Source organism: Columba livia, chromosome 5, assembly GCF_036013475.1.
Source record: "Columba livia isolate bColLiv1 breed racing homer chromosome 5, bColLiv1.pat.W.v2, whole genome shotgun sequence".
Classification (NCBI taxonomy): Eukaryota; Metazoa; Chordata; class Aves; order Columbiformes; family Columbidae; genus Columba; species Columba livia.
In genome coordinates this window covers 14059362-14083725 of record NC_088606.1, presented here as the reverse complement: position 1 = coordinate 14083725, position 24364 = coordinate 14059362, and the positions used below count along the sequence as shown (strand labels likewise).

At 46.7% G+C, this 24364-nt stretch overlaps 1 protein-coding gene across 10 annotated transcripts in view; it reads right to left on the bottom strand.

The window, feature by feature from the left end:
- BCL11B (BCL11 transcription factor B) overlaps positions 1–13883 on the bottom strand; it is a 96012-nt gene extending 82129 nt beyond the window's left edge. For 2 of the 10 annotated variants that reach the window (XM_065063529.1, XM_065063530.1), the window contains exon 1: positions 9990–12246. Coding sequence is in view for 5 of the 10 variants with exons in the window: in XM_005506107.4 (XP_005506164.1) it covers positions 12607–12664 (58 nt within the window). In the remaining 5 variants the exon portion in view is untranslated. Of the gene's footprint in view, positions 1–9989; positions 12247–12269; positions 12396–12606 lie in introns of those variants that run through there. The other 8 variants (XM_005506107.4, XM_005506108.4, XM_065063535.1 and 5 more) reach the window with 8 other exon arrangements.
- Positions 13884–24364: the final 10481 nt, after the last annotated feature.

The following is a 24364-nucleotide window of genomic DNA, read 5'->3' as shown; positions in this document are numbered from 1 at the left end:
GTTCTGCCATGTAACTGCCAAATCACACAAACCTTGGGCTTTACTCGGGCAAAATTTCCACTGACTTTTGCCTAAGGCTGTTTTGCCTCTGCAAGGACTATAGGATTTGGGCTGAACAAAACAGAGGAACCAACAGTATGTAAATCAGCAAGTGAGACCTCTAATCGAATCAGGATTAAAGGAAAAGGAGGAAAAATGTTCTCTATTAGCCTGAGTGGTTTGTTTATGGATTTCCTGGGGAAAGCAAGTCACACAAATATCTCAGAGAAGTGGGACTGAGATAAACAGATGTTACAATTCAGATCTGGATTCTCCTCCTGATCAAAAACAAAAGGAGTTTTGTCCTACTTTTCAGAAAATTGGGGGGGGGGGGGGGGGGAAAGTATTAAAAGGACAAGGGGTAGAAGGTGAAATGTATTACCTGGATACAAAAATCGTTGAGCCTTGAAAAAGGCAGTTTAGAAAAAGAATCACCCCCTCTTTTTGCCTTCCAGAATAAATAATTGATCGGTGTCTCTACCAGATGTATGACAAGTTGCATTGGAGCTCACAGGCGGCGAAGCAGAGAGCAGCCGCAGCACCAGCGGCAGCAGCAGGACTGAGACCCCAGCGAAGTGCCCCAGCACGGGCTGTCCTGCCAGAGCAGACGATGGGCACAGAAAGGCTTCATTTTCCTAACCCACACCAGGCTTACCAAATACACAATGCAATGCTCATTCTGGAAAACATTAATTACCTTTTCCCCTTAATCTAATTTTAAAAGGAGTTTGAAGACAGTGCTATGTAACTAGTTCACCAATTTATATCGTGAAAAGATGCCTCCTTGCCTTAGCGAAAATGTAACCATAACCCTGCAGTGAACGGGACTGCTGGGAAGGCAGCGGATGCCTGTAAACACCATGTCATGGTGTAAAAGGTAATTATTTAGTGCTGCAGTTCCCTTTAATGGTCCAACATTGAGCAATATTGTTTATATTGAAGAGAGCTTGCACCTTTAATTACCAATTACAAATACATTGTTTTAGAGCCAAAAGGACAGGACTGTAAATAGGGTCCTTTAGAAATGTGCACACTATTTCTAGGAAGAATTCCTATTAAGGGGGACTATAGCATCAAAATATTAAAAAAAAAGCATGCACACACAGAGGCACAGTCACGCAGATGCACACACATGACATGGGACAAAGAGCTGGAAAAGACAACACGAAAATAGGAACTGAACCAAGGGTCGTAAGGAAAGAACGGTGACAGAGGGGGAAAATGCTTGCAACTAGTTCCATCTAGCATTCCTGTAAAGCCTTTAGATTAAAGTCCGTCTCTCAAATTACAAAGGCTGAATTTTGGCATTTTTGTACATATAACAAATAAAAAGAGAAGCACAGATCTCAACTTTATTATCTTTTTGATGTGAGGATTTTTTTTTTTTTTTTTTTTTTGCCTATGATTTAAATTGTGCTCTTCAGAAAATGTAGCAAAACTGCTACATTTGATAAGGGTATTGACCAGGTGCCTGCGAAACACGAAGGAGGTTTAAACAGCTAAACTGTTGTGAATTCTTTCTTTTCTGTCCTAAATTTCATTTGAATATTAGTTAAATCCAGATATGCCTATTCACTTACACTCGCTCACTCTCTCTTTCCAAGGACTCTGCAATGGCACTTTTTTAAAATTGCATCTGGTATTCCTTCATGTTTTGGCAGTCATCGCATTACCAAAAATCAGCTTTTCGTTTTCTTGCTATGCCGAGCCCTCATGATCAGTAGTAATTGGGTTTCAAACTGTCAAAAGATTTTTTTACTCAGCTCTATTTCTGATTTGAGCTTAATGCAAATCATCAAGCATGAGACCAGCCATATACCCAACAATACAGAAGCTATATGACATCCCCTTATTTGTAACAAAGAAAATAGACAGAATAAGAAACAAAATACTGAATAGATCTTCAAATGCGTTTTATCCATGTCAATTTGCATTTTATTTTTCACTCAGAATAAGAAAAAAAAAAAAAAGAAAAAGAAAAGGAAAAAAGGCTTCCTATTGACAACTCAATTAAGCCATTAAAAACCTATATTCAAGTAACATTACAGGAGAGATTTAAAACCCACAAAGGAAAAGAGAAAAAAGCCTACAAGTCCAGCCCATAACACATCGGGTCATGCCTAGTTAATAAAACAGCCAAGATCTTAGGCTGTTTAAGGAGTCCTTTAATACCAATGGGGCAATTTAGGCCGGTCTCAATCTAAAGTTCTGACTCCACTGGTGTCTGTGGGTTTCCAATAAGTCGCTTCACATTATTTGAATTTAACTCTGTGGTTTTATTGCTGTTTGTTGGTAGCTGGGTTTGGGGGAAGGAGGGTGTTTCCTCACAAGTATTTATTTTAAATTATTTTTTTTCAAGAAGGAGAAATCAAGCCACACAGAAAAACAAACAAACAAACAAAAAACAAACAAAAAAAAACTCCCTTACGGGGGAAAAGGGGAAAAAAAAATGCAAACGAGCTATTTCCAGACAGGAATCGTGCCCTGGTTCTTCCAGGTGCACTAAGGTGTGCCCAGCAATTTCCCTGCACCCAGAGACTCCTCCGAAGAGGACTGCCTTGGCATTGCCTGCCAAGGGAGCACAGCGAGCCACGGATGGGTGATCTGTGGGGACATGATTGACACTGCTGTTATCCGATGGCTACAGGAAATTAATGCAACCGGACAATCTAAATCATTTGTTTTGCTTTGAAAAGCATTACACTTGCTGTCTGGAGTCTAAGCAGCATGTCCAAGCTCTCTGGCTGCCTACCATGCCAAAATACAGTGGACAAACTCTTTAATTTCATAAAGGCACTGTCGCAAAACCATCAGCGCTCCTACTTCTGCGTGGTGACATCATTAGAGCATATGTGCCCCATACAAACAATACTCTCGTGCCCAATATTAAAGCAAATGCACATGTTTACTACTTTCTGCCTGTCAGATGTCTCAAAATTGTACCCATTAATAGTGAAAAAGACTGAGTTACTAAAAATAATTTCCAAGGCCTCAAAGGACAAAACCGTGGATGCTTGTTTACGGGGTTTGGGTGAGGCTGGGTCCAGACAGCAGTAATTTATTGCACTGCAGAACCAAGGTAAGAACAGCTCTAAAAGTTGCCAACCTATTCTCTTCTGTATTTTTCCTGTCCCGCAGTATCAACAGGAGGCAGAGGAAGGGGGAAGGGGGAACAGTTTGGTGCTGGGCCAAAGCATTGCATGTCAAACCTCCCTTCCGCGGTCGGCTTCTGCACAAATCGATAACAGAGGGTTAAGGCAAGCACTGCCAGTGCCTTTGCTGCAGATGGTGGGTGAGTGCCCTGCCTGCCAGGGCACTCCGCCACAGCCACTGCCCAACCTTCTGCACAGCGGGGGGCAAAGCATGAGCTACCTCAGGGGTCACCTGCCTCCGGGACAAGCTGGGGCTGCTTGAGGTCTGCCATGGTGCCACAGCTCCTGGTGCCCAGGCATGGGAAGCCACCCGCAAGCCTGCCGCAGTGTGTGGAGTGTGCCGTTCTCCACACACAGGCACTGCTGTCTTGAAGGCACATCCAGAAAGAGCTCAGCCTAGTTGGGAGCGAGCACAAAGAAGTGACTTGCTCTTCAGGGTGTTGGCCCAAAGCAGGCCTGAAAATGATGTCCCTTCAATCGACACCCACATGTCACATTTACTGTAACATCAACATGCTTAACGGAAATAGCTCAGATCACACGCTCTCTAGCTGGGTTATCGCCGAGATCGGTGTCAGGATCCTCGCTGCACAAAGACTAACGGCTGCTCGAAGCAGGCGACGGGGCTCCTCGCCATCTAAGTTTATCAATAACCTGTTTCTAGAGCCTTCCTGCAGCTCCCTGCAGCTTCAAGGTGCAGTGTTGAGCTTATGCCTATATATTGCATCAGCATCGTGCTCAGTGGTGCTAGGCACTGCTTATCTGCCATCAATTTTTAATTTTTTTCTGAGGACTGAAAAACAATTGTTCAGAGTGTTGGTTTTTGTTGTGTTGTTCGGTTTTTTTTAATTAAAGTCCGAGCCTGCGTTGGCCAAAAGAGGCGACTTAATGGGGAAGCCCTAGAAACACCGGGGTCCATAGCTCTGCTGCTCTTTGCGAGCGGTTCCCAGGCATATGCCAAGTGCACAAAGGCGGCAGGAGCAGCAGCAAACCTCCGTCTGCTGTGCCGTGCGTGGCCCCGGTGCAGCTGTCAAGCCGCTGCTGTCCGGTCCCTGCTGCCACACACCAGCCGCTGTGTCCCTGTCCGGTGGTGGCAATGGTGGCCAAGGCAGGCTGGGCACTGACACTGGCCTGCAGCAGCGGGATGGAGCCCCCGGAGCTTCCCCTGTTGGGTACCAGCACCGAGTGGAGCGGGACCCTGTGGTGTGGGGCAGGTTTCACTCCAGCACCTGAGTGAGCCCCGTGCACAGCTGTGAGTGAGAGGGTTCTCCTGCAACACCAGTACATCAGACACCTTTTGCAGAAGTATCCCAAATCCCTGGGAAAGCAGTTTAATCCTCCGTACACACCTGAGACAGAGCAAGCCCAAGCACCCCCACAAAGAGCCAGGCAACGCATCAGGGTTTAGGGAAATGAAGAGGGAAAACAACACAATAACCACACTGGACCCAAACAGGACAAAAGCCAAGAATATCCGAGGATCTACAAAAACCCCCAACACTTGTCATATGTTATTTTATCAGAAACTATGTACGGTGAAGAAGGCAGGGATGTGTCTCCTCTTAAGTAAGCTATACGTTCATAAAAAATATTTACTGCTTTAGAAAGTGTAAAATGCATAGGCTCTTCTATAGACTGCAGCAGCTGTAAATCTCCACAGATAAAATGGGATGTGATGATGTGATATAAAAGCATGCTTTGTTCCCCAGTGAATACATTTGTTTTATTTAAAACTAAACGACAACCAAGGAGAGAAAGGAGCGCTCGGTGCCACAAAAGGAGAAGGAGCAGTATTTGGGTGCAAGCTTTTAACTGGCATAGAAAAGGATATTGGAAGCACAGATTCTTACCCAAGGATTTTAAAGGCATGATCAAAATTGAGTAATTAGTTTTGAACACGTATTAAACACATAACAGCTCTGTTCTTTTCTTAAATATCAGGCTCAAAAGCAACTGTGTTTCTCAATTGTGTACGGCACACTGTTGCTCATATGCAATTTTCTTAAGCCTTTTTTTTTACTTTCATTGAAACATATTCATTATAACATTCAGCGAATTTATGGCTTCTTCCAGTGGCTTAGTAAAAGGGGTCATAAAAAAGTTAAGTAAACCAGCGTGTTTTTTTCCTCTCCCTTAACTTTGGATTCCTTTTTTATACTGTGCTGCCTAGTGCTTAGTCTTTGGAAAGTACCTTGGGCATATCCAGCACACACACAAATTATCAGCTGCTCCAGGAATAAAAAAATTTTTAAAAAAAGGAATTTCTTGCACTGAGGCAACTGCACAAAAGACTTGCATATGTCAAAAATACAGAACTAAGTCCCCGTGAATGCTGCACCATTAATCAAATCCCCGATCTGGTGTCACTTTTGCCAGTAAAATGATGATACTCTCTAACCTGCTTCTACTGGCGTGTGCCTGCAACGCATGAAGTGTGTCCCTCTGCTTTAATTTGTTTTTGAATAGCCTGCTTTAGGCATTTTTTATATATCCTTTGGAAAAAAAAAAAAAAAAGAAAAAGAAAAGAAAAAAAGAAACAGAAAGAGGCTACTACTTAAAGCTCCAACAAGGGTCTACAGTACTGAGCAAGAAACAGCATTTTGGGAGGGAGGGTGGACAGCGAGCAAATTTAACTGATGTTCGGGAGCTGAACACACAGCTGCTTCTGAGGCTGTAACCGTGGGTGCCGAGGAACGATGTGCAGCCTGCCCAGATACATTTTAAGAAAGTAAATAAACATGAAAGAGGAAGGTGCTGTAGTAAGAGCAGCTGAATGAATCATGCATTTATCAATGCACGCAGTTATTGCTGTCGTTTCCCTCCCTCGTTAAAAAGATACATATATATAAATCCATCTACAGCCAATGCTGATGCTTCACCAAGCATTTTTATGGTACCACTAACTTTAAAGCAGGCGGTAACCCCCAACCCTCATTTATTTTTCCGCCTGCTTTCTCTGGAGGCTACCGAGGGAAGACCAAATTCAACCGACCACTGCAACACAACCCTGGAGAAACAAAACTGCGATCAAAAAGAAGGAAAAGCTCCATCAGTGAAGCAGAGAGCCATTTTCAGGTAGCAGGTCTCTGTGGGGAGACTTTTCCACCAGGCTTCAACCTGGGGGAGTGGGACGGGTGGGAGGCAGAGGAGGGAGCAGGACGAAGGGGAGTGTGGTTGTGCATGTGCTGGGTGGGCAGAGGCGACGGGGAGGAGGAGAGAGAGATTGCTGTTTCTCTTGGTGAAAGTTAACAGTTGTGGAATGGAAGGAAAGCCATCGTCAGAAAAGTTTGATTTTTCAGGAGGGGAGAAGGGAAGGTTTCTCCCGCGACTGGGGAATGCCAGCATCAGCAGCGGCCTGGGCACTGTGCTCTTCAGCTTATCGGTCTGTCAAACGAGCTGGCTGCTGTCTGTATGCTTCCAACTAGCTCAATTCAAACATAAATGAAGTAGAGAAATAATCAGATAAATTGCTGGCCCTCACTACCCAAGAGTGAAGGGGTTTTGTACAGCTGATGACAGCCCTGATCTTTTGTCTGACCTAATTTACTTCTCTTTCAGGTTAGAATAAAGTGCACTTTCCTGTCACAGGATAACCTCCATCCACATATTGTGCCATAAAAATAAGAAGATGCTTGTGCTATGTTAGCAATATCATAACCTGATGAATTTCTAGGGTTGGGTGAAATAAACATTCACCGATCAAAGCTTCCCATGTGTACGCCACAAAATTATATGTTTGGGCAAGAAAGCGTCCCGCTAAAGTCCGTCCATGAAGCACAAGCCGACTGCAGTAGAGAACAGCACAAGACCAGCAGAGCAGCCTGTGAGCTGCTCAGCAGCAACTTCTGCATGACAGATGTGATTTTGTGTTTATTTCTCTAGAAAAAAAAAAAAAAAAAAAATAGCTTATTTTCGTTTGCAAGAACTGCAGATTTTTTTTGCTATACGGGTCTGATGATGAAAGTAAGGTAAACTATCTAATGTTAAATCCTCTCGGCAGGGATACATGTGGCTTTCTGACATGTAATCAACACCAAATTATGTACATGTATGTCTGCTTTATTGCTCTACACACCTTCCCCTAGAACTCCAGTTTCCCCGCTCTGTGTTTTTATGTCCACTGGAACAAACAAATGGGTCTCTGTGGGTTTTTTTCCCCCCACGCACAGAGACTCACTCATGTACAGGTATAATTAGCCTGATTGCTATCTGACAACAACAAATTGAGAATTTAAACATCGTACGTTGACGATAAAAGGCATTGTTAAAAAATAATTTGAATTAAAAATTCCTGCCCGCCCGAGCCCATTACTCAGCCACAATTTAGCTAAAAATAGATTTGTCTCGCTCACAGCCCCTCTCAGCTAGTGCTGTATAGATCTTCGCATGAAAATCAATACCACAACTTTACACCGAAAACATTTTGCAACACCGTAAACTGCCTGAGCCGCGGCTGTGATTTCCCCGGGCAGCGCATCCCGTCCCGGGCAGCGGCCCCGCCGTGCCGCGGGCCGGGAGCTCCCCCTAGTCGTCATCTCCCGCCACTGGCAGCCGGGCCACCAGGCAGGCTCGGGAGGCGAGCAGAAAAGAAGCCAGCAAAGTTTATTTTGGAAAGTGTTTTTCCATCAACAAACAGCACGGAGCGCAAAGCGATCCAGGTAGGAAACGCGGAAGGGAAGCAAAAGTCTTGCACAGAGGCAATTTTTAAGCGAAAAGATTTGCCAGCAGGAAGCTCAGCCCCGGGAAGAGCCGCTGAAGAGGTGTCAACTGGAGTCGGTAACCGGTATCAATAATTTGTACTACTTCTACGAGCGCACACTCCTGTAAGTCCTAATTATTGTCAAATATGCCACAAGACAACCCTTTGTTCTCCAGAGAAACATACATTTTGCGCAAGACAAGGGCTCCAACCACTCCTATTAAAGGCAGCCAGGTTGTAAAATCTTGAAGACTTTTATTTCTCAATATTTAAATAAGCCGGACAAAATATGCTCTGCATCTGCCGACCAGCAAATAACATAAAATGCAAAATGATTTCTCACCCGCTGTATATCTATTTAAACCACTGAGCACATCCAACAAAAAGGACAGAACAACCTAGATCCTCAATCTAGCTACGCTGCAACAGTTTTTAAAAAACATTTTAAAATACCAGAAACTATTAAAATGTGCCAGTTTTTTTTTTTTTTAAATCTCGCAAGTCTGGTACAAATACATTCAAATGAACGGCAAGTGAAAGCCAACAACATGCAACCTTTATTTTCCTGTCCTATTTAAAGCCAACACATGTAATGCTTTTTAAAAACATGTTAAGCTTTTCTGTGCACAACTATGCAGGTATTATGAAAAAGTCAGCTGCCTCCAAAATAATAATAATTTCCACTCTAATTCTTTAGTCACAGCTTACGTTCTCTTTGTATTAGAATTTATTACCTTGGTGTGTTTTGTTGTTTTTTGGGGGTTTTTTTTTGTTTTGTTTTTCTGTAGGAAAAAGTGCATTAATTGCACTAAATCTAAATGCATTTTAAGAGAAGCTCCTTGAAGCAATTTGGAAAACTTTGACATGCAAAAACTTGTAGGGTTTTTTTATTATTATTGCTAATGACTACGTACAGATACAAAGCAATAAAGGAAATTATTACTTTTCCTAGGGAACCTGTTGACCAGGTACTGAAAAGCCTCCTTGGGAAACCTGGCTTTCTACCTGGAATTGTATGATTTTACTGAACCTTTCCCTCCCAGTCTTTACTTCTGCTCTACAGAAATGTTCTTGCATTGCCGCCTTCTGCAAAACTGCTATCAGCAAGCTTTTTACATGCTCTCGCCTTTCACATTTCCTTCAAATACAAAATGCAGGACTAGTTTGAAAACAGATTTCTCGAGTTAAAAAAAGATGTTTAGCTGGAAAATCAGCAATTTGAATCAAACTAAAATAACGTTTATTTGCATAGAGCAGCTCAACAGCTCAGCCTCCTCTTTACATAATTGCCTCTTTGGCTTTGTCCACTCATCTAACTGAGCTCGACTACCAAGTTTGTTCTGTCCACCACGGCTGAATAAAGGTCCAGAGCTGCTCTTCTCTAAGTGTTTTCCTTCTTTTTGCCCTGCACATGCATCTATTACGGGGCTGCCTGGTTGAGGATCAACAGGCCATCCTGTTTTGTAGTTTTAAAGACCACTGTGCTAAGGATACACTGCAACTCTGGACCACGACTACATTTCAGCCCCTCTGCTTTTTGTGTTGTTTGTCTTACACAGGATCTAAATGTTTCTCTGAACACCAAGAGCATGAAACCCAATAAACTCCAGCTGAACAGTGTCAGAAAACTGTTCTCTCTCTCTCCCCCCACCTCTCTCCCAATCTCTATTTCCTTGCCTGGCACAGACCTCAAATCCAGCCTGAAATGCAACTTTCCTGACAGATGCCAAAAAGGGAGAGTGAGCCCAAGCTGAACATGACATAAATGCAAGATTTCAGAAAATAGTATCAAACCATCCCAGCTTTGGGGGCTTGGCTTGGGGTTGTCTTTATTTTGTTGTAAGTGTTTTGGTTTCCCATTCTGTCGCCCGCTACTTTCCAAACTCTCCCTTGCAGAGGACAGTCTCCCTGGCTGCTATTTCCCCAAAGAATGACACCTTCCCGGGGAGTGCGGGGATTGCGAAACCTCCTCCTGCAAGCCTGCAGCTGAGGCTCCGCGCCTGTGCGCTGAAATGCCTGCGCTCCCTGCTCCCCCCAGCCCCAGCCGCAGCGCGCCCCCCCCCCACGCCCCGGCTCCCACCTCCTCCTCCCCTGAATACCTTCATTTTTTTCTGCCACTGTTCAGTATGCAGGCTGATTTCTCCGCCAGCTTCCTCAGGATGGAGAGACAGATAAATACAGGAGGGGAGGGAGGGAATATGCGTACCGCTCTGCTCTCCATTCCTCCCCAGCCTCCTCGCTAAACCCATTGTACACGCAGCTCCTCGGCACCTTCTCATGCTCTCCTGCCTCATTATTTACTTTCAAGTAAAGCGATCAGAAAAGGAGATCAAACTGGAATAACAAACCTACCTGTCTCTCTTCTCCACCCCACCTCCCCCCACCACCAGCAACATCAGCGAGAAAATAAATGTTTCACCCCTTTAAACAAATTCAAACGTGCGCAACAAACCAGATTTTCCGCACACCCCCTTTCAACACCACACATTTCCTCGGAACTGAAACAGAAAAGAAGTGGGAGAAATTTCACAGGGCGATTTAGAGGGGTTAGGTTGTTGACGCTTTTTCTTAAAAAAGAATAAAATAAAAAATTAAGAAGCCACCAATAAAAAAGGAAATGCATTTTCCAAACCGGATGGTTAAAAACAAAAATGCAATTAACGAAGGGGAGGGAGCTGAGGAGGGGGTTGAATCCACCTTTTATGGTGATGCCAATCTGGCTCCAAAATAACAATGAATTAAAAACAAACCCCCCCAGAAATAACTTCATATTAGATGCATCTTCATTTGTGTTCCACCAGCTGATGGGCTGGGAGGCGGGGGGGGAGAGGGAGGAACGGGTTAAAAAATAAAGGTACACCCAAAAAAAAAAAAAAAAGAGACTAAGAAATTGAAATTTCGGGACTCAAACTGCCTCCCCCACTAAACCCCTCCGATACGAAAAGAAAATAAATCTCACAGGAGGTGGAAAAATGATAAACACATAGATATCTCCATTCCCAAGGAAATCTTACAAACAGAAATTTATCACCGGTAACAAAGAAAGAGGAGCTCGCAAGCACCAAATGCTCCTGGCAGATGGCTCCTATTCTTGGCTTTCAGGGGAGGGAGAGAAGCCGGGGGAATATTTTATTTATTTATTTAAATTCTTTAAAATCTCAACATAAATATTCGGATCCACCGCGGCTCCGGCTCAGCCCCGGGCTGGCTCGGTGTGCGCCGCCGCCCCCCGCAGCACAGCAACTTGCGGACTCCTCTTAGGGGAAAGGGGTGTCTGGCCGGCCTTCCCGGCGGGGTGCGGGGCCCCATCCCGGCCTCCGCTCCCCCAAACCTCGCCACGATGTGCAGGGAATTTTCTACCAACCCCCCCAAACGGGTCCCATGCTACAGGAGGAAAATGGGGACCTCCTTGACTCCACTGCCGTACCCCGGTGGTAGCGGAGAAGTGGGGAGCGCTGGTGTCCCGCGCCCCGGGGGGAGCCCCCACTCCTCTCCCCCCCCACGCGGCACAAGCCCCGCGGGGACGGGAGCGGCGGAGCAGCGGAGCGGGGCGCCCGGCGAGGGGACCTGCCCACGACCGTGCCTGCAGGCGCTCGCCCTTCTCCCGGGGCTTTAGGGGTGGAAACGGGGAGGAAGGGGGATGCTGGAGCTGGAGGGGGGTGCCTCCTTCCCTCCCCCCACTTTATCTTTTCCTTCTCTTTTTTTGGGGGGGGCGGTGAGGGGGCGCGCGGCGGGCGGGTATGTGTGTGTTTTCATTTTACAATGGGAGCTTCGACAAAGTGTAGCATCCGCTCCTGCCCCGGCACCCTAGCGGGTGTTGCTGCCTGGTCCTCATTTCGTGCCCTCTAGACCTGTCCTCCACCTTGGCTCTCCCGCGCTCCATGTCTCCGACAGACACCTCCTCCCGCCCCCGGCCCCCCTGCACCCTCTGCCCTGCCTCTAGCCTCAAAGAAGCTTCTCCTGCCTTCCCCCCCACTTTGGAGGAGAGTTATCTCCCCCCGCCGGCGATGCATTTGGGGCGGGCAGGGTTCAGCCTGCCCATCTACCTGCCCCCGCTCCCCGCGCCGGGGGGCTCGGCGGCCGCCGCTGCCGGCCCGCGTTGCTCTGTCCGGCCCACCGCCTCCATGTGCTTCCCGTTAAGAGCCCCCCCCCCGGCCGCTCCGCTTCACCCCTGCTCGCTGCCCACCTTGATCCGCCGCCCCCCCTGCCCCGGCCCGGCTGTCACGCCGAAGCGAGGCGCTCGGCCAACTTTTCCCACCGCTCCGCGCTGCCCGAGGAGCGCGGAACGAGGAGCGGGGCCGGGGGCGAGCGGCGGAGCCCCAGCGGGATAGCCCGGCCCGCAGCTGCGCGCCCGGCTCCGCCGCCCCCCGCACACGCACCCGCTCCCCGGAGGAGCCCCGCGCCGCTCCACGCCACGCCGCGCTCTCCCCGCCGGCAGCGCCTTTCCAGCTCCACGCCGCCTGCCTGACCGCCTCACCTCCGCACCGCTGCAAAAACGCACGGCAAACTTCGGGCTTCTCCCCCCCTCCACCCTCAGCCCATCCCCCCTAGCCACACACCCCCCTCCCCTCTTTAATTCCCTTCTCCTCTCCCTCTCTCTGAAGTCATTTACCAGCTTTGGTTGCTCTTGGAGTCTCCCCCCCCCCAGCCGCTTCCTCCCCTTCCCTAATTTTGCTTCTCGATTTCGGCTCAGTCTGGTTCCAAGTTCAAACTTACGTGTGATAATCTCTCTTTGTGACAAGTGCTGCGGGTTTCCCTGCTTGCGACGGGACATTGCCCTGGCATTTACACTGGCATCGCCTGGAGAGCTGCACTGGTTTGGGGTGATGTGTTGGGGGGGCGATCCTCCTCCTCTTCCTTTTTTTTATTTTTTTCCTCTTTCTTCTTCTTCTTTATCGAGTTCTTCTTCTTGGAAAAAAAAAAAAAAAAAAAGAAAAAAAGCCTCCTTTTTGTTGCTGCTGTGGTGCGCTGGATGGGATCCTCTCTCAATTAAAAATCATCATCATCATCAGGAAAAGCTTTCTCGCTCTTTTTTTTTTCTCTCTTTCACACACTCTGTCTTTTCTCCACTGCTTCTGGCACTTGGACTTCCAGATCTCTTCTTGAACTTAGGAGGATAGCACCGCCAGTGACACTTTTCTCTTTCCCTCTTTCCAGAGTGCTTCGCAAATTGGCAAGTGCGCTTTTCCAACAGGAGGATAAAAAAGGAAAAAAAAAAAAAAAAAGGAAAAGGAAAAAAAAATTAAAAAAGGAAAAAAAGAAAAGAAAAAAGGCAGGAATGTATATTTTAAAAGTACTAGAATTGGGATTGCCCAGACAAAAAAAATTGCCAAAAAAAAAAAAAAATTCAGAGCTTGACCCTTGCTGGGTAGATATATAGAGAGAATTTTTTGAAAAGGGGTAGCCAAAACTGTGTCTCCTCTTTCCCAGTTCAAGTGGCACTGCTCTGCCCTGGTGCTTTTGGATTGCCAGTGCTCCTGCACCACTTTGCACTCTTCCCCCCTCGCCTGGCACTGGGACTGGAAGGAAGGAAGCCCCCAGTGCAGCTGGGCTGGTGCTGGCTATTACTATTATATATTGCAATGTGAAGATGGCGGAGTCCTGGTTCTCTGGGAGCGCTCTGTCTCTCTATGGCTGGGGCTGCCTCTGTACAATGGGATAAAATTCAAGTTCAAGTGCGGACGTGACGTTTAATCTGCACTAGAGACAAAAAGACCCAGAGAGTAGGAGCACTGGGGGCGACTAGCGGTGGCTTTTTAACATTGTACCCTGCAAGAGAACAAGAAACGCCACTCGCACACACCGCACGCACCCGCACACACACACACAAACTACAGCACATGCCGGGCTCGGGAGCCGCTCCGGGCTTTGTGCAGCGCTGCTCGCTCGGGTACGCGGAGCGCCGGCAGCGAAGGAAAGCGCGGGGTGGGGGGGGATGGAATCAATCCGCTTCCTCACGCACGGCCAAACTTCCCCGCGCCCGGCGCCGGCCGCAGCGGGGGCGGCTCGGGCGGGGGCGGCGGCCCGGCCCCGCCACGCTCGGGGCGGGGGCGGCTGCCGGAGGCCGCGCTGCTCCGCGCCCGGCGGCGGAGGGAGGCGCGGGTCTGCGGAGCGCTGCCCGCCGGTGCCGCCGCCTCGCCGTTACTCATTGCGGAGGCCGATCTCCGCCGTCCGGGCCCGGCGCTGGGTCGTGCTTTCCGCCGTCCGTGCCCGGGAGCAGCAGCTCCCGAGGGGTCGCGGGCTGCTCTTCCCTCCCGCTGCCGCCGCAGTTCCTCCGCGGTGAGCGCGTTCCCTCTGCATTTCTTTCGAACAGTTTTACAACAACACAAATATCTGTGTGGGTTGGGGAGAGTGGTGGTGGTTTGTTGTTTTTTTTTTTTTCCTCCTCTCTCCCTACCCGAAGTGTGATGGTAGCGGGACACGCGCGCACAGCCGATCCGCACACGCACACATGCTCCGACATTCTTCTCTCACTCTCCCCCACCCCATTCCCTTAAAATACTGGCAAAGAGTATTTTCCTTGGAGGAATTAAGTCTTAGCCACGAATCGAGAGACGCCGGGTTCCCAGGGACCGCATCTCAGTGCACTTGTCCTTCTATTTCACACGCAGGTAAATGCCCACAACTGCGTGCGCTTCTAACTTGCGAGATTCTTGGAAACCAACTTTTCCCCCTCTACCTCCTCTCTCTCAGCCCATGTCCTGCGATTATTTGTCTTCTCTCTCTCTCTGCCCCCCAACACAAGTACACTTTTCGGTGCAAATAGCTTTTCAGCACCAGGTCTGGACAGGGCGAAGGGAAAGGCGAGAGGAGGAGGACAGGGGGCTTGAAGGCAGATGGAGCAGAAATCCAAGAAACCTAGCCTCCAGCCGGAGCACGCTCGGAGAGCCGCTCTGCAGTCGTGTCATTTACTTTCCACTTTAAATTGATATTTTTTTGTATTAAATCGCATGAGAGCCTTGAGGGGAACAGAATTCATCTCGGTGCCCTTAATCAGCTTTGAGTAGAATTTGGCTAAACAGCAACACTCTCGCCTCCTACAGCAAATCTGCCTTTTCCTCCCCACACCCGCCCGCCCGCTCACAGCCCGCGTTTCGGCGCTGCCAGCCCCCGAAGCCCGGCCCGACGGCAAGCCGAGGGCAGCCGGGCGCCCCACCAGCTCCCAGGCCGGGCAGTGGGCGCCGGGCCAGCCTTGCAGTGCCCTACTCTGCCCCGACTCAGCCCTCCGCCTTTATTAACGCACGGCAAACACGTAAAAGACATTTAACGGCGCTTAAGCTGTTTAGATTCTTCTCCGTGTGTTTTGGTTTGTTTCGCAGGGTCCTGCACAGAAAAACGAGCGTGGTGATGGCAGAGGCTACGCGCCGCCGGGCAGGGGAGGGAAGGAGCCGCGGCCCCCCCGCCCCGCGGGTGCACCCCTGGGGCCAGCCCTGTGGGGCAGCGGTGTCCGAACCTGCGGGGACCGGGGTGCGGGCACCCTCGCGGGGCAGCAGAGGGAAGGGGGTCCCCTCTGCCGACCTGCGCACCTACGGGGAAGAGGGCTCGGGCAGGTCAGCGGGGATGGGAGCTGCCCTCACTGCTCTCCCTGCTTTGATCCTTCCTCTCCTCCCGGCTAGCGAGGCCGAGAGGCTTTGTGTGTCTGTGCCTGCCGTGCAAAGCGCGGCCCGGCCCCAGGGCCACTCCACGGGGCTGCGGCCGCGGTCACGGGGGGTTGTGGGGGTGAATTTCCACTCTCGGGGGTGCAAAGTCCGTCTCGGAGCGGCTGCGGCCGTTTCTCAGCAAGCTGCAGGAAGCTGCACCCCTTCGGAGCGCGGCTTATCGGGAAGTTACTGGGCATCATCTGTTGATTAACCAGTGTCTTCCAGTGGGCACTGAGCGCAGGAGATAAGGGCCGGCAATGATTGACCAGGCGGGCGCCCCGGCTGCCTGGGGCGGCGGGGCCGCCGGAGACCCCTCAGCCCGCACCGCCTCGCTGGCTGCGGGCAGGACTGCGGGGGGTGAAACCCCAGCCTTCCTCCTCCTCCTCCTTCTCCGAAAATACATCCCAATAGGGAAGAAAAAAAAAAAAAATCCAAAGTGATTTCTCAGTCTCCTCTTTCCTCCCCTGTCTGGCACTTGTGATCATTAGCACTGAAAGCTGTTAATGTCTTGTCTCACAGCTCCCCCTTTAGTCTCTCTGCTCTCCCTGTCTCGCTTTCAAAGCCAGATCAATAGCAGGCTCTTTCTGACCTTGACCTATCCCTCGACCCGCCTCCATCTGCAGCTGGCCCCGCGCTGGTGTCGTCCCCCCCCTCCCGCCGCAGCCGGTGGCAGCCGCTCCGCTAGAAAGGCCGGGGCCCCCGGGGGCTGCCCCGGGCGGCGGCGGCGGCCCCCGACATCGCCCTGCTTTGTCCCGGGCTGTGCGGCCGTGGCGGGCTCCCGCAGCTGGGTAAGGGGGCCTGTAGCCCCGGCCCCTGCTCTGCCGTCCAGGGTCTATGACACAGCACCGGCCTCCCGCCACCGTCCTGCAAACCTGGAGCCGCAGCTACCCGGAACAACAAAAAGCCACAAAGCAACAACAACGAAAACATCCCCTAAATAAATAAAAAAAAGGCAGGCAAACCGGGAGCATAATCTGCAATAACAGAATAAGCTTTTCACTATCTCTAAAGGTGCTATAGTCCCTTGGTTTAAATTAGGGGTGGGAAGCACGCTTATGCACAAGATATCTTGTATTAAGGTAATCATAATTTCTGTTTTCATAATAAACCAGGGCTTTGAGGAGTTCTTTTCTAGAAATACTGTCCTTATTATAGGGGAAACAAAGCTAATATGATGTTAAATATTCTGTTTTATGCTATAGACAACAAGGTGTGCTGAGTCAAGAACTCTGCACACACAAGTTCAGCTTCTGTGTTTCTTTCTTTCTTTTTTTTTTTTTTTTAATCATACCATCTCTTTAGCTAAAATTTGGCACAGATATATGTACATAAATAACAGTAGCTTCAATATAAAGAGGAAGACCCAGTATCCTCATGGAGGATAAGCTTGATGTGTCACTTGGACACATTTTGAAGGCATTTCCACTTTCTCCCCATTTGCTCAAATAACTTTTCAGTGGAAGAAAAATTGGAGCTGCAGATTCAGTATGATGTGATTTTAGTTTCTTCCCAGTCTTTACTGAGAAAGCTCATGCTAAGTTAGAAGTAAATTGTTTTTGATACAGATCTCAGAGTGGGGGGTGGGGAGAACAGAGGGGAGGAAGAAAGGAAGGAAGGAGGTTTGAGACAATCTTGACATAAATGAGGCTGTTGTCCTTATTCTCTTTGAATCTTTAAATGTTGCTACTTGGGGAAAAAAAAAAAGCATAAAGATGGGGAGTTGATCTGATCGGTTTAGGTAGTCACTCCGCTCCACCTTGTGAAAAGACACAGAAACACAGGATCTAACCAGATCATATTTACATACATATTAATAAAGCTCCCGAGGTGGCAGTTCAGCCTTCACATACAGTGCAAGGATCTCTGCGAGTTCTCATTTTAGACCCATAAAAAAAGATAAAAAGAGGTCTTTTGGGCTTCCCTGAATATTTTTCTGCAGTGGTTTTATATCATTTCTGAAAATTACATAGTTAAGTGGCATCAAATTTCTGGGTGATATAATAACTCAAAATGTGTAATTTTTTTTGTATCAAATCACTTTGCAGCCATAAACAGAGCTTCAGAGCCTCAATCAGAGGAATGATTTGGTGGGGGTTTTCATTTATGGCAAACAGTAAAATTGTTCTTGTTATCTATTCAAATATATATAAATTGCAACGTTTATTCACTTGATTTTCTTTTCCATGACACTGGTATATTTGAGAGTGCAGTGAAACGAAGGCTTAAGCAGATAATGTGTTATACCCTGCCCCATTCCCAAGACTTTTTGGACAGAGGCAAAAGTAGTGCAGGTTTTGCTGTGTTTTCAAGATATTTTGTGTCCCCTTATTTTTGGTGGCTGTCACTTCCTGATGTTTCCAGGAATGAATTTAGAAAATGAGATTTCCTCAACATTTACATTCTAAACCTTCCCCAGAGTCCCCTGCTTATTCAATGGTCTGTGAGGTTTGGTTGGTTGGTTGGTTTGTGATTTTTGCTTGTTTGTTTGTTTTCCTGCAGAGTCCATAATTTTTCCAACTCTACCCAAGTGTTAAAAATATTTGATAACAGTCCAAATGCTGGGGCCCAGTTTTCTTCCACACCTTTTTTCAATTAAAATAAACAAAATCAAAACAATACCTCTCCCTTCACCCCACAAAAAATCATGGAACCAGCAAGCCAGAGCAGAAGACAAAACACTTTTTTTTTCTTTTTTCAGATAAAACACAGGATTGTTTTCCTTCTTCAGTTTAAAAGGTGAATTCCTAAAGGCAGAATTTGGTCTGTTTAAACTTCAGCCCTTCCGACAGTAGAAATTCAGTGGTGTCCCCACTGAAATCACTTGCAGGACCCTCAGGGACTGCAGTGAAAGACATGCCCCTACATTTGTTACTTGAGGATCTCTCTAGAAGTCAGATAACAAATCTCTCCAGCACCTCTCTCATCCTGTGTTCACTGCCTGCATCTGTGTACACATGCTGACAGGGAAAGAAAGAGGGAACACGCTTTACAAGCATCCAGAGTAAGCAGGAGACAAGCATGCCATTTGCTATATATGCTCAAACCCACTAAGAATGCTACTCGGGCATCCACTTAACACCTGGGTTAGAAAAAAAAAAAAAAAAAGAAAAAAAAAAAAGGGCAAATTCCTCTCTTGCTGGTACATACCCCCAGATGAATTAAACCCAAGGATTGTTTGTGTCTTCAGAAAACAAATGCCATCACTGATTGGTACAATAGGCTGAGTTTTATGAACCAACACTAGTTTCGCTGTAAAAAAAAAAAAATATATATATATATATATATATATATATATATATATATTGGTTTGCATGTGGAAGGGACAAAGAACCCCTCCTCCATAGGTGCTCTTCAGAACTTATACAACCTGAAATTTGGGATCTGTACAGCTCTCTGCTGCTTTCAAGTGCAAGTTTCAACCAATATATTCCCTTTCCCTTCACAGATTATTTTAAGAGGATTTGAAATCTTTGGATTGTTTAAAATAACAAAGACCTCTAAGCTTGGAACGTGGCAATGAAATCTTCAGCTTGAACTCATGACAGAAATGTTCCAGCCTGTCGCTTATGAATCATGAAAATCAAAATCTGAACATCAGAAGAGAACAGCACCTCGTTCATCCTTGTTCTTCATTCCTCTACGTTCTTCTTTCTTTATGTTATTTAAATAGAGTATATCCATAGTAACCTGTTAGCATTGTTATTATTATTATTTTACATTATTTTAACTTGGGCAATGAAACTCAAACAGGGAAATTTATCAGTTTCTGGATTCAGTACCAGCCTCTGCAGTTTCATTATTCCTGTTGACAATTATGGATCATAGAAGTGTGGATGCCTGGCCTGGGAGCGCCTTTGTATTGCACCCAAATTACACATTCCTGTTCATAAAGACTGGAGCAAAGTATGAATGTGAATGTCATTGCTCGTGTCTCAGGCAACTACTCACATCTTAATTGAAAATGATCAAATAACAGCATTCCCTTAAACAAACAAATGACAATGTATTGTCACGCTCATGGAAGGTGGTTGAGCAGAAAAGCCAGGGGAAACAGCCGGTGTCAGCCCTAACACCCTGAGAGCACACGCATGTGTGCTCACACACATCCCCCAGACCCAGATTGTGTTTCCTTCCACCTTGGTTCCTTCAAGGGTGCTGCTTCTGTCTCCAGGATCATGCTCACCACTTTCCCAGGTCTGGTTTCGCTTTCTCCCCAGGCATCTCTCTTTTGCTTCTGCGTGTGAGCTGCAGGTCGGTGCCACAGTGACAGAGGGGTTGTTCCTCTCACCTCCACTGACACTTTGAAACATAATTTAGGATGATCAGGCCACCTCAGCGCTGGGTAAACCAGAGGTTTGATAGCACCCTAGTCAAAAGCCACAGAGATGCAAAGCATTTACGGAGCAGCAAATGAAGTCTTTTCTGAGCCAACTGTTCCACCTGGACCCCACTACAAATTATTGTTTTCAATTACCACCTGTGTACTCCTTCCCATGCAACTTATTGATGTAAAATTACAACAACACTGGTATAAATAAGTTATGCTGTGGTTGTAAAATGGAAGAAATTTTGTTGTAGCAATTATGTTCAGCAAGATGACAAAATAAATTTCCAGTGCTGTGCTTGCAGTAACCTGGGGAATTTAAACCTCATAATTTCCATTCATTTCAGATAATTTGGAGTAATTTCTATATGTAATAACTTTGTAATGAAAAACACAGCGGTACTGAAGTGATTTTAACTATTTTTTCTTTCTATGGTATACATGGCACAAAATAAATAATAAAAATAATATTTCCTTTTTGTATGTGTTCAGTAATTCTTTCAGCAAAATCATAAACTAATACCAGGACTAAATCTCTGTCCATGAAATGAAAAATAAATTGAGTTAAAGAAAGTGAAAAAGTATGAAAGGCCTTGGATGTTTTATTGTGACTTTATTAGATTGTATCATCTCTATGCTCTATGGTATCCCCAGGGGTTACTGTTCTGAGGAAGGGCAGGGAGCTAGATAGGTACATGTCCCTAGATCAAAAGCAGAGATGGTTGGAAGAAATTCATACGAAAGTGTTTAATTCAACCCTTTAATTTTTAAAATGGAAACTGGAAGTAATAGTAATAATAATAATAATAATAATAATAATAATAATAAAAGAGAGACACGTGGGATAATGCAGGACAAAAGGCACAAGTTGCTTTGGGGCACTGATTTTCATTAGTGTATTTGGTGGTAAGTTACTTAGAGACTGTAGACATGTGTAATCACAGAATATGTTCCAATACAAGGGAATAGCATTTAATTAAAGATAAGAAAGAGTACTGTACATCACTGAAAAGCTGTATCTGTGTCCTACTTACCATCACAACACAAGGCTATTATTACACAACAAACAAGGAGCCATGCACTCTGCTTTGTGGAAAATAGTGATTTCCTTGAGAAAAAATAATAATACAATACCAATAATATTATTTTTGCATTTATGTCTCACTTGCATCTCCAGGTGATTTGTGAAGGTGGGTAACGATTGAGATAGATACTTCAAATAATGAGCAAAAGGAGGCATAAAAGGTGTTTCTATACCCTTGAAAGGTTAACCAGCCATGCAGTGGGACAGAAACAAAAGTGCCAAGATTACAAAGGCTAAAAGCCAGTTCTCTTAACCGCTAAAAATCCATCTCCCAACAGCATCACTACCTCTCTTTTCCAACAATACCAATATTTAAATATCATGTTATTACTCAGTATCAAGCTACTGAGCTATACAAGAAGAAGGTTAGTTTAAGTTCCCTCAGTGTCATCTGTGGATGCTGCTCAAGGTTTGCGCCTGTCCCTGCACAGCCTTAAATCTGCAGCTGCCCAGTGATCGCAGGGTCTCACTCCCTCTCTGGCTTCCCCACGGCCCATGCTGTAACCCAGGCTGCCTGGAGATAACATGAAATACAAGGGGACTGAAGATTTATGACAGCCCACAGGAGATGTCCAGGGATGGCGCAACAGCAGCACAGGGGTAGCCAAAAGCCACGGTCTTCTCCAAGGGGAGGAAAGAAAAAGGCAGTCTAGAAGAGACACTGATTTTGAAGGGGACACATCGAGCCACAGAAAAACTAATGCATGGATTCTCAGTTTGGGGCTTGCCTACTACCAAAGTCAGTGGTTGGCGCTGTTGCCGATTTGGTCAAGTCAGGATTTGCCATACAACAGTTCATGACCTGGGTCACCAGGATATGTGCGTCCAGAGGCCATACCTCCAGCAGATACTTTGGACAATTCAGATCTAGAAACACAAGAGGAAATGTAAGAGAGGTAAAAGATAGCCACAGTACAACAGCACACAGCAGCTGGCACTGAAGTTTTAAAAATACAGATTCCCATCCCCAACCTTCACACTGAAGAAATGGAAATGGAAACAAAGTTCTAAAAGCTAGGTAGAGGTCAGCAGCAACATGTAATGGCAGGGAGCTGAAAAACTCTGATCCCTTCATCAAAAACAGCCTCAAAAGCGAGGACCAAAATAGAACCCACTTTGTGGCCACAAAGTTGAGGGGCTACATTTGAATAGTGGCTCCTGTGTCTCTGTATCTTTGTGTAATGATGTTGCAGCTACTGAGAAGAAGAAACTGTCTGCTGCTGCTCGAAGCCTCCGCACCAAAGCCCAGGAATGCTTTTTGAAATCTATTTTTTAAACATATATACGTAAGTGTATCTGTGTGTGTGTGTATATATATATATATGCTTTTTCTACCTTTTGTGAATTTTCTGATCCTCTCTCAGAATTACAGGCAATTGTACTGACTTCCACTAAATTGCTCAAAAATTCGGTGGATGTTTTCCCAAATATAATTTTTTAAGAGAGCGAGTTAATACCTATAAGCAAAGCAAACAATCATTTGTGGAAGTATATACCTAAATTCTTCTGAGTCACATTAAGACAAATCTTTCCAAATAGCAATTCCCTTGAGTAACAACTGTCGTTTGAAGTCTGACCCCTTCCTGAGCCTTTCCTGATAGAGAAGGTGTCTTATATTAAATCTTAGCTGGGACAGGGCACAAGTGGATTTTATTTGTTTTACTAAATATATGCAGATGAGGTTAACCTCTAAACTGAGATTTTACAAAAATGCTATCTTTTCTGTATTCAAATTATAATTGATATACTGAGCTTAAATTAGCTATCCAGAAGCAGATGTGTAGTGAGAGGGAGAAGGAGAGATGACGACAAAAGCAGGTGTCATTTTAAGTATATTTCTAAGTCCTCTTGCTTTTTAGATTATTCATGTGTTTGCAGAACCAGGACCTCAGACTAAAGGACATCCAAGGCCACTTTTGCCTATTTGCACAGCGATGAGCACACTACCAGCGTTTGCCATGCAAAGGAGCACATCGTATAAGAATAAAACAATGCCAGCTAAATCCCCCTCACCCCATGCGCAAATTAAATTCACGATGAGCAGGCCTGAGGGAGGGAAGCATCAGTGGAGGCCTGGCATGCCATGTTAAACTGAATCTCCCTTCTGCCTACTCCTCCACCTCTTTCTTTTCCTCCTCCTCGCCATGTGGCATCCTACTCTCCTGCTGCTTGCCTGCTACGCCTCTGCATCCCCTCCGTGAAGCACCGTACGGTAGCAGTAGCAGCAGCAGGAGCACGCTGCCAGCCCCTGCCTAATCAGCCCCCACCAGGAAGACCTGATCACCCCCTCAGCCTCCTGTCCCACCGATCATCACACAGCTAACTGGGGGAAGTCAGGCGCTAGCGCTGCAGACAGAGCGCTTGGGAGCCTTCTGGACTCGCTGCGGTTGTGGATGCAAGTGTTAGGCAGCTGATGGATGCTCTACCCCTGACAAAGACCCCACTAAGGCTGTTGTTGCCTCCACAAATGCAATTATTGAGCAATCTGGAAGGGGAACTCAAACAGCCTCCATAAGGCAGTTGGAACTATTAACCCCTGTCCTGTGCAGAACCCTGCTGGGATACTGAACTGTTCTGTGCCCTTTTTCAGGATGAAACCTCACAGGCACATTCTTCAGAGTGGATTTTACTGTGATTAATGCTGCGCTGGTCACCCGTGTGATAACTGTTGCTTTATCACCCCCTATCACGGCCACACTGCTCGAGCAGTTCCTGGTGATGGTGGGTGAACTTTGCTGAACTTCCCTCTACTTCCCTTTGGCTGCAGTGAAAGTTGGAGGAGGAGCCGTGGGATAAGCAGGAGGGGAGGTGGGGTGCTCAGGACCAGAGCCACAGGCCAGAGACATTGGTGATAATACTTTTACCACTGACAAACTAAGAGACACCTTATCTCTGAACCTAGGTATAGCGTATCTCTTCGCTGCAGGCTGGACATTGCTCTGAGATGACCAACCCATGCAAAACAATTTACAGTTTCAGCGTGATACATTCTGCTGATATTATCAAGGATATAAAATATGAACACAGTAAAAGTCTCTATGTACATCAGCCTTCCATGGACAGAACCTGCAAATACTCCCACCCCTGTATACGCACGTTCCTTGTGTTTGCAGAAGGGCATTCAAACACGTTGTGGAGGGCTGAGTGCGCCTGTGAGCTCTGTGCAGGCTGCTCCTGCCTGTAGGCAGCTGTGCTGGATAAGCATCGCTCTTCCCAATGCAGGTGTGGACAGTCCTGCAAGAGAAGCAGGGCTAACCAGCTCAGCCATTGACCCTTCCAGACCCAAACTTCTGACTCGTGAGAACTTAGAAACTCAGCTTAGCAGTGGGTTAGCAATCTCTTTTATTAGATGGTGCAAACCTGCCCTAGAAGCTGTAGCCATAGCCTTGCTTATTGTTTCATTGCTGCCACCTTTAGATTTTATTA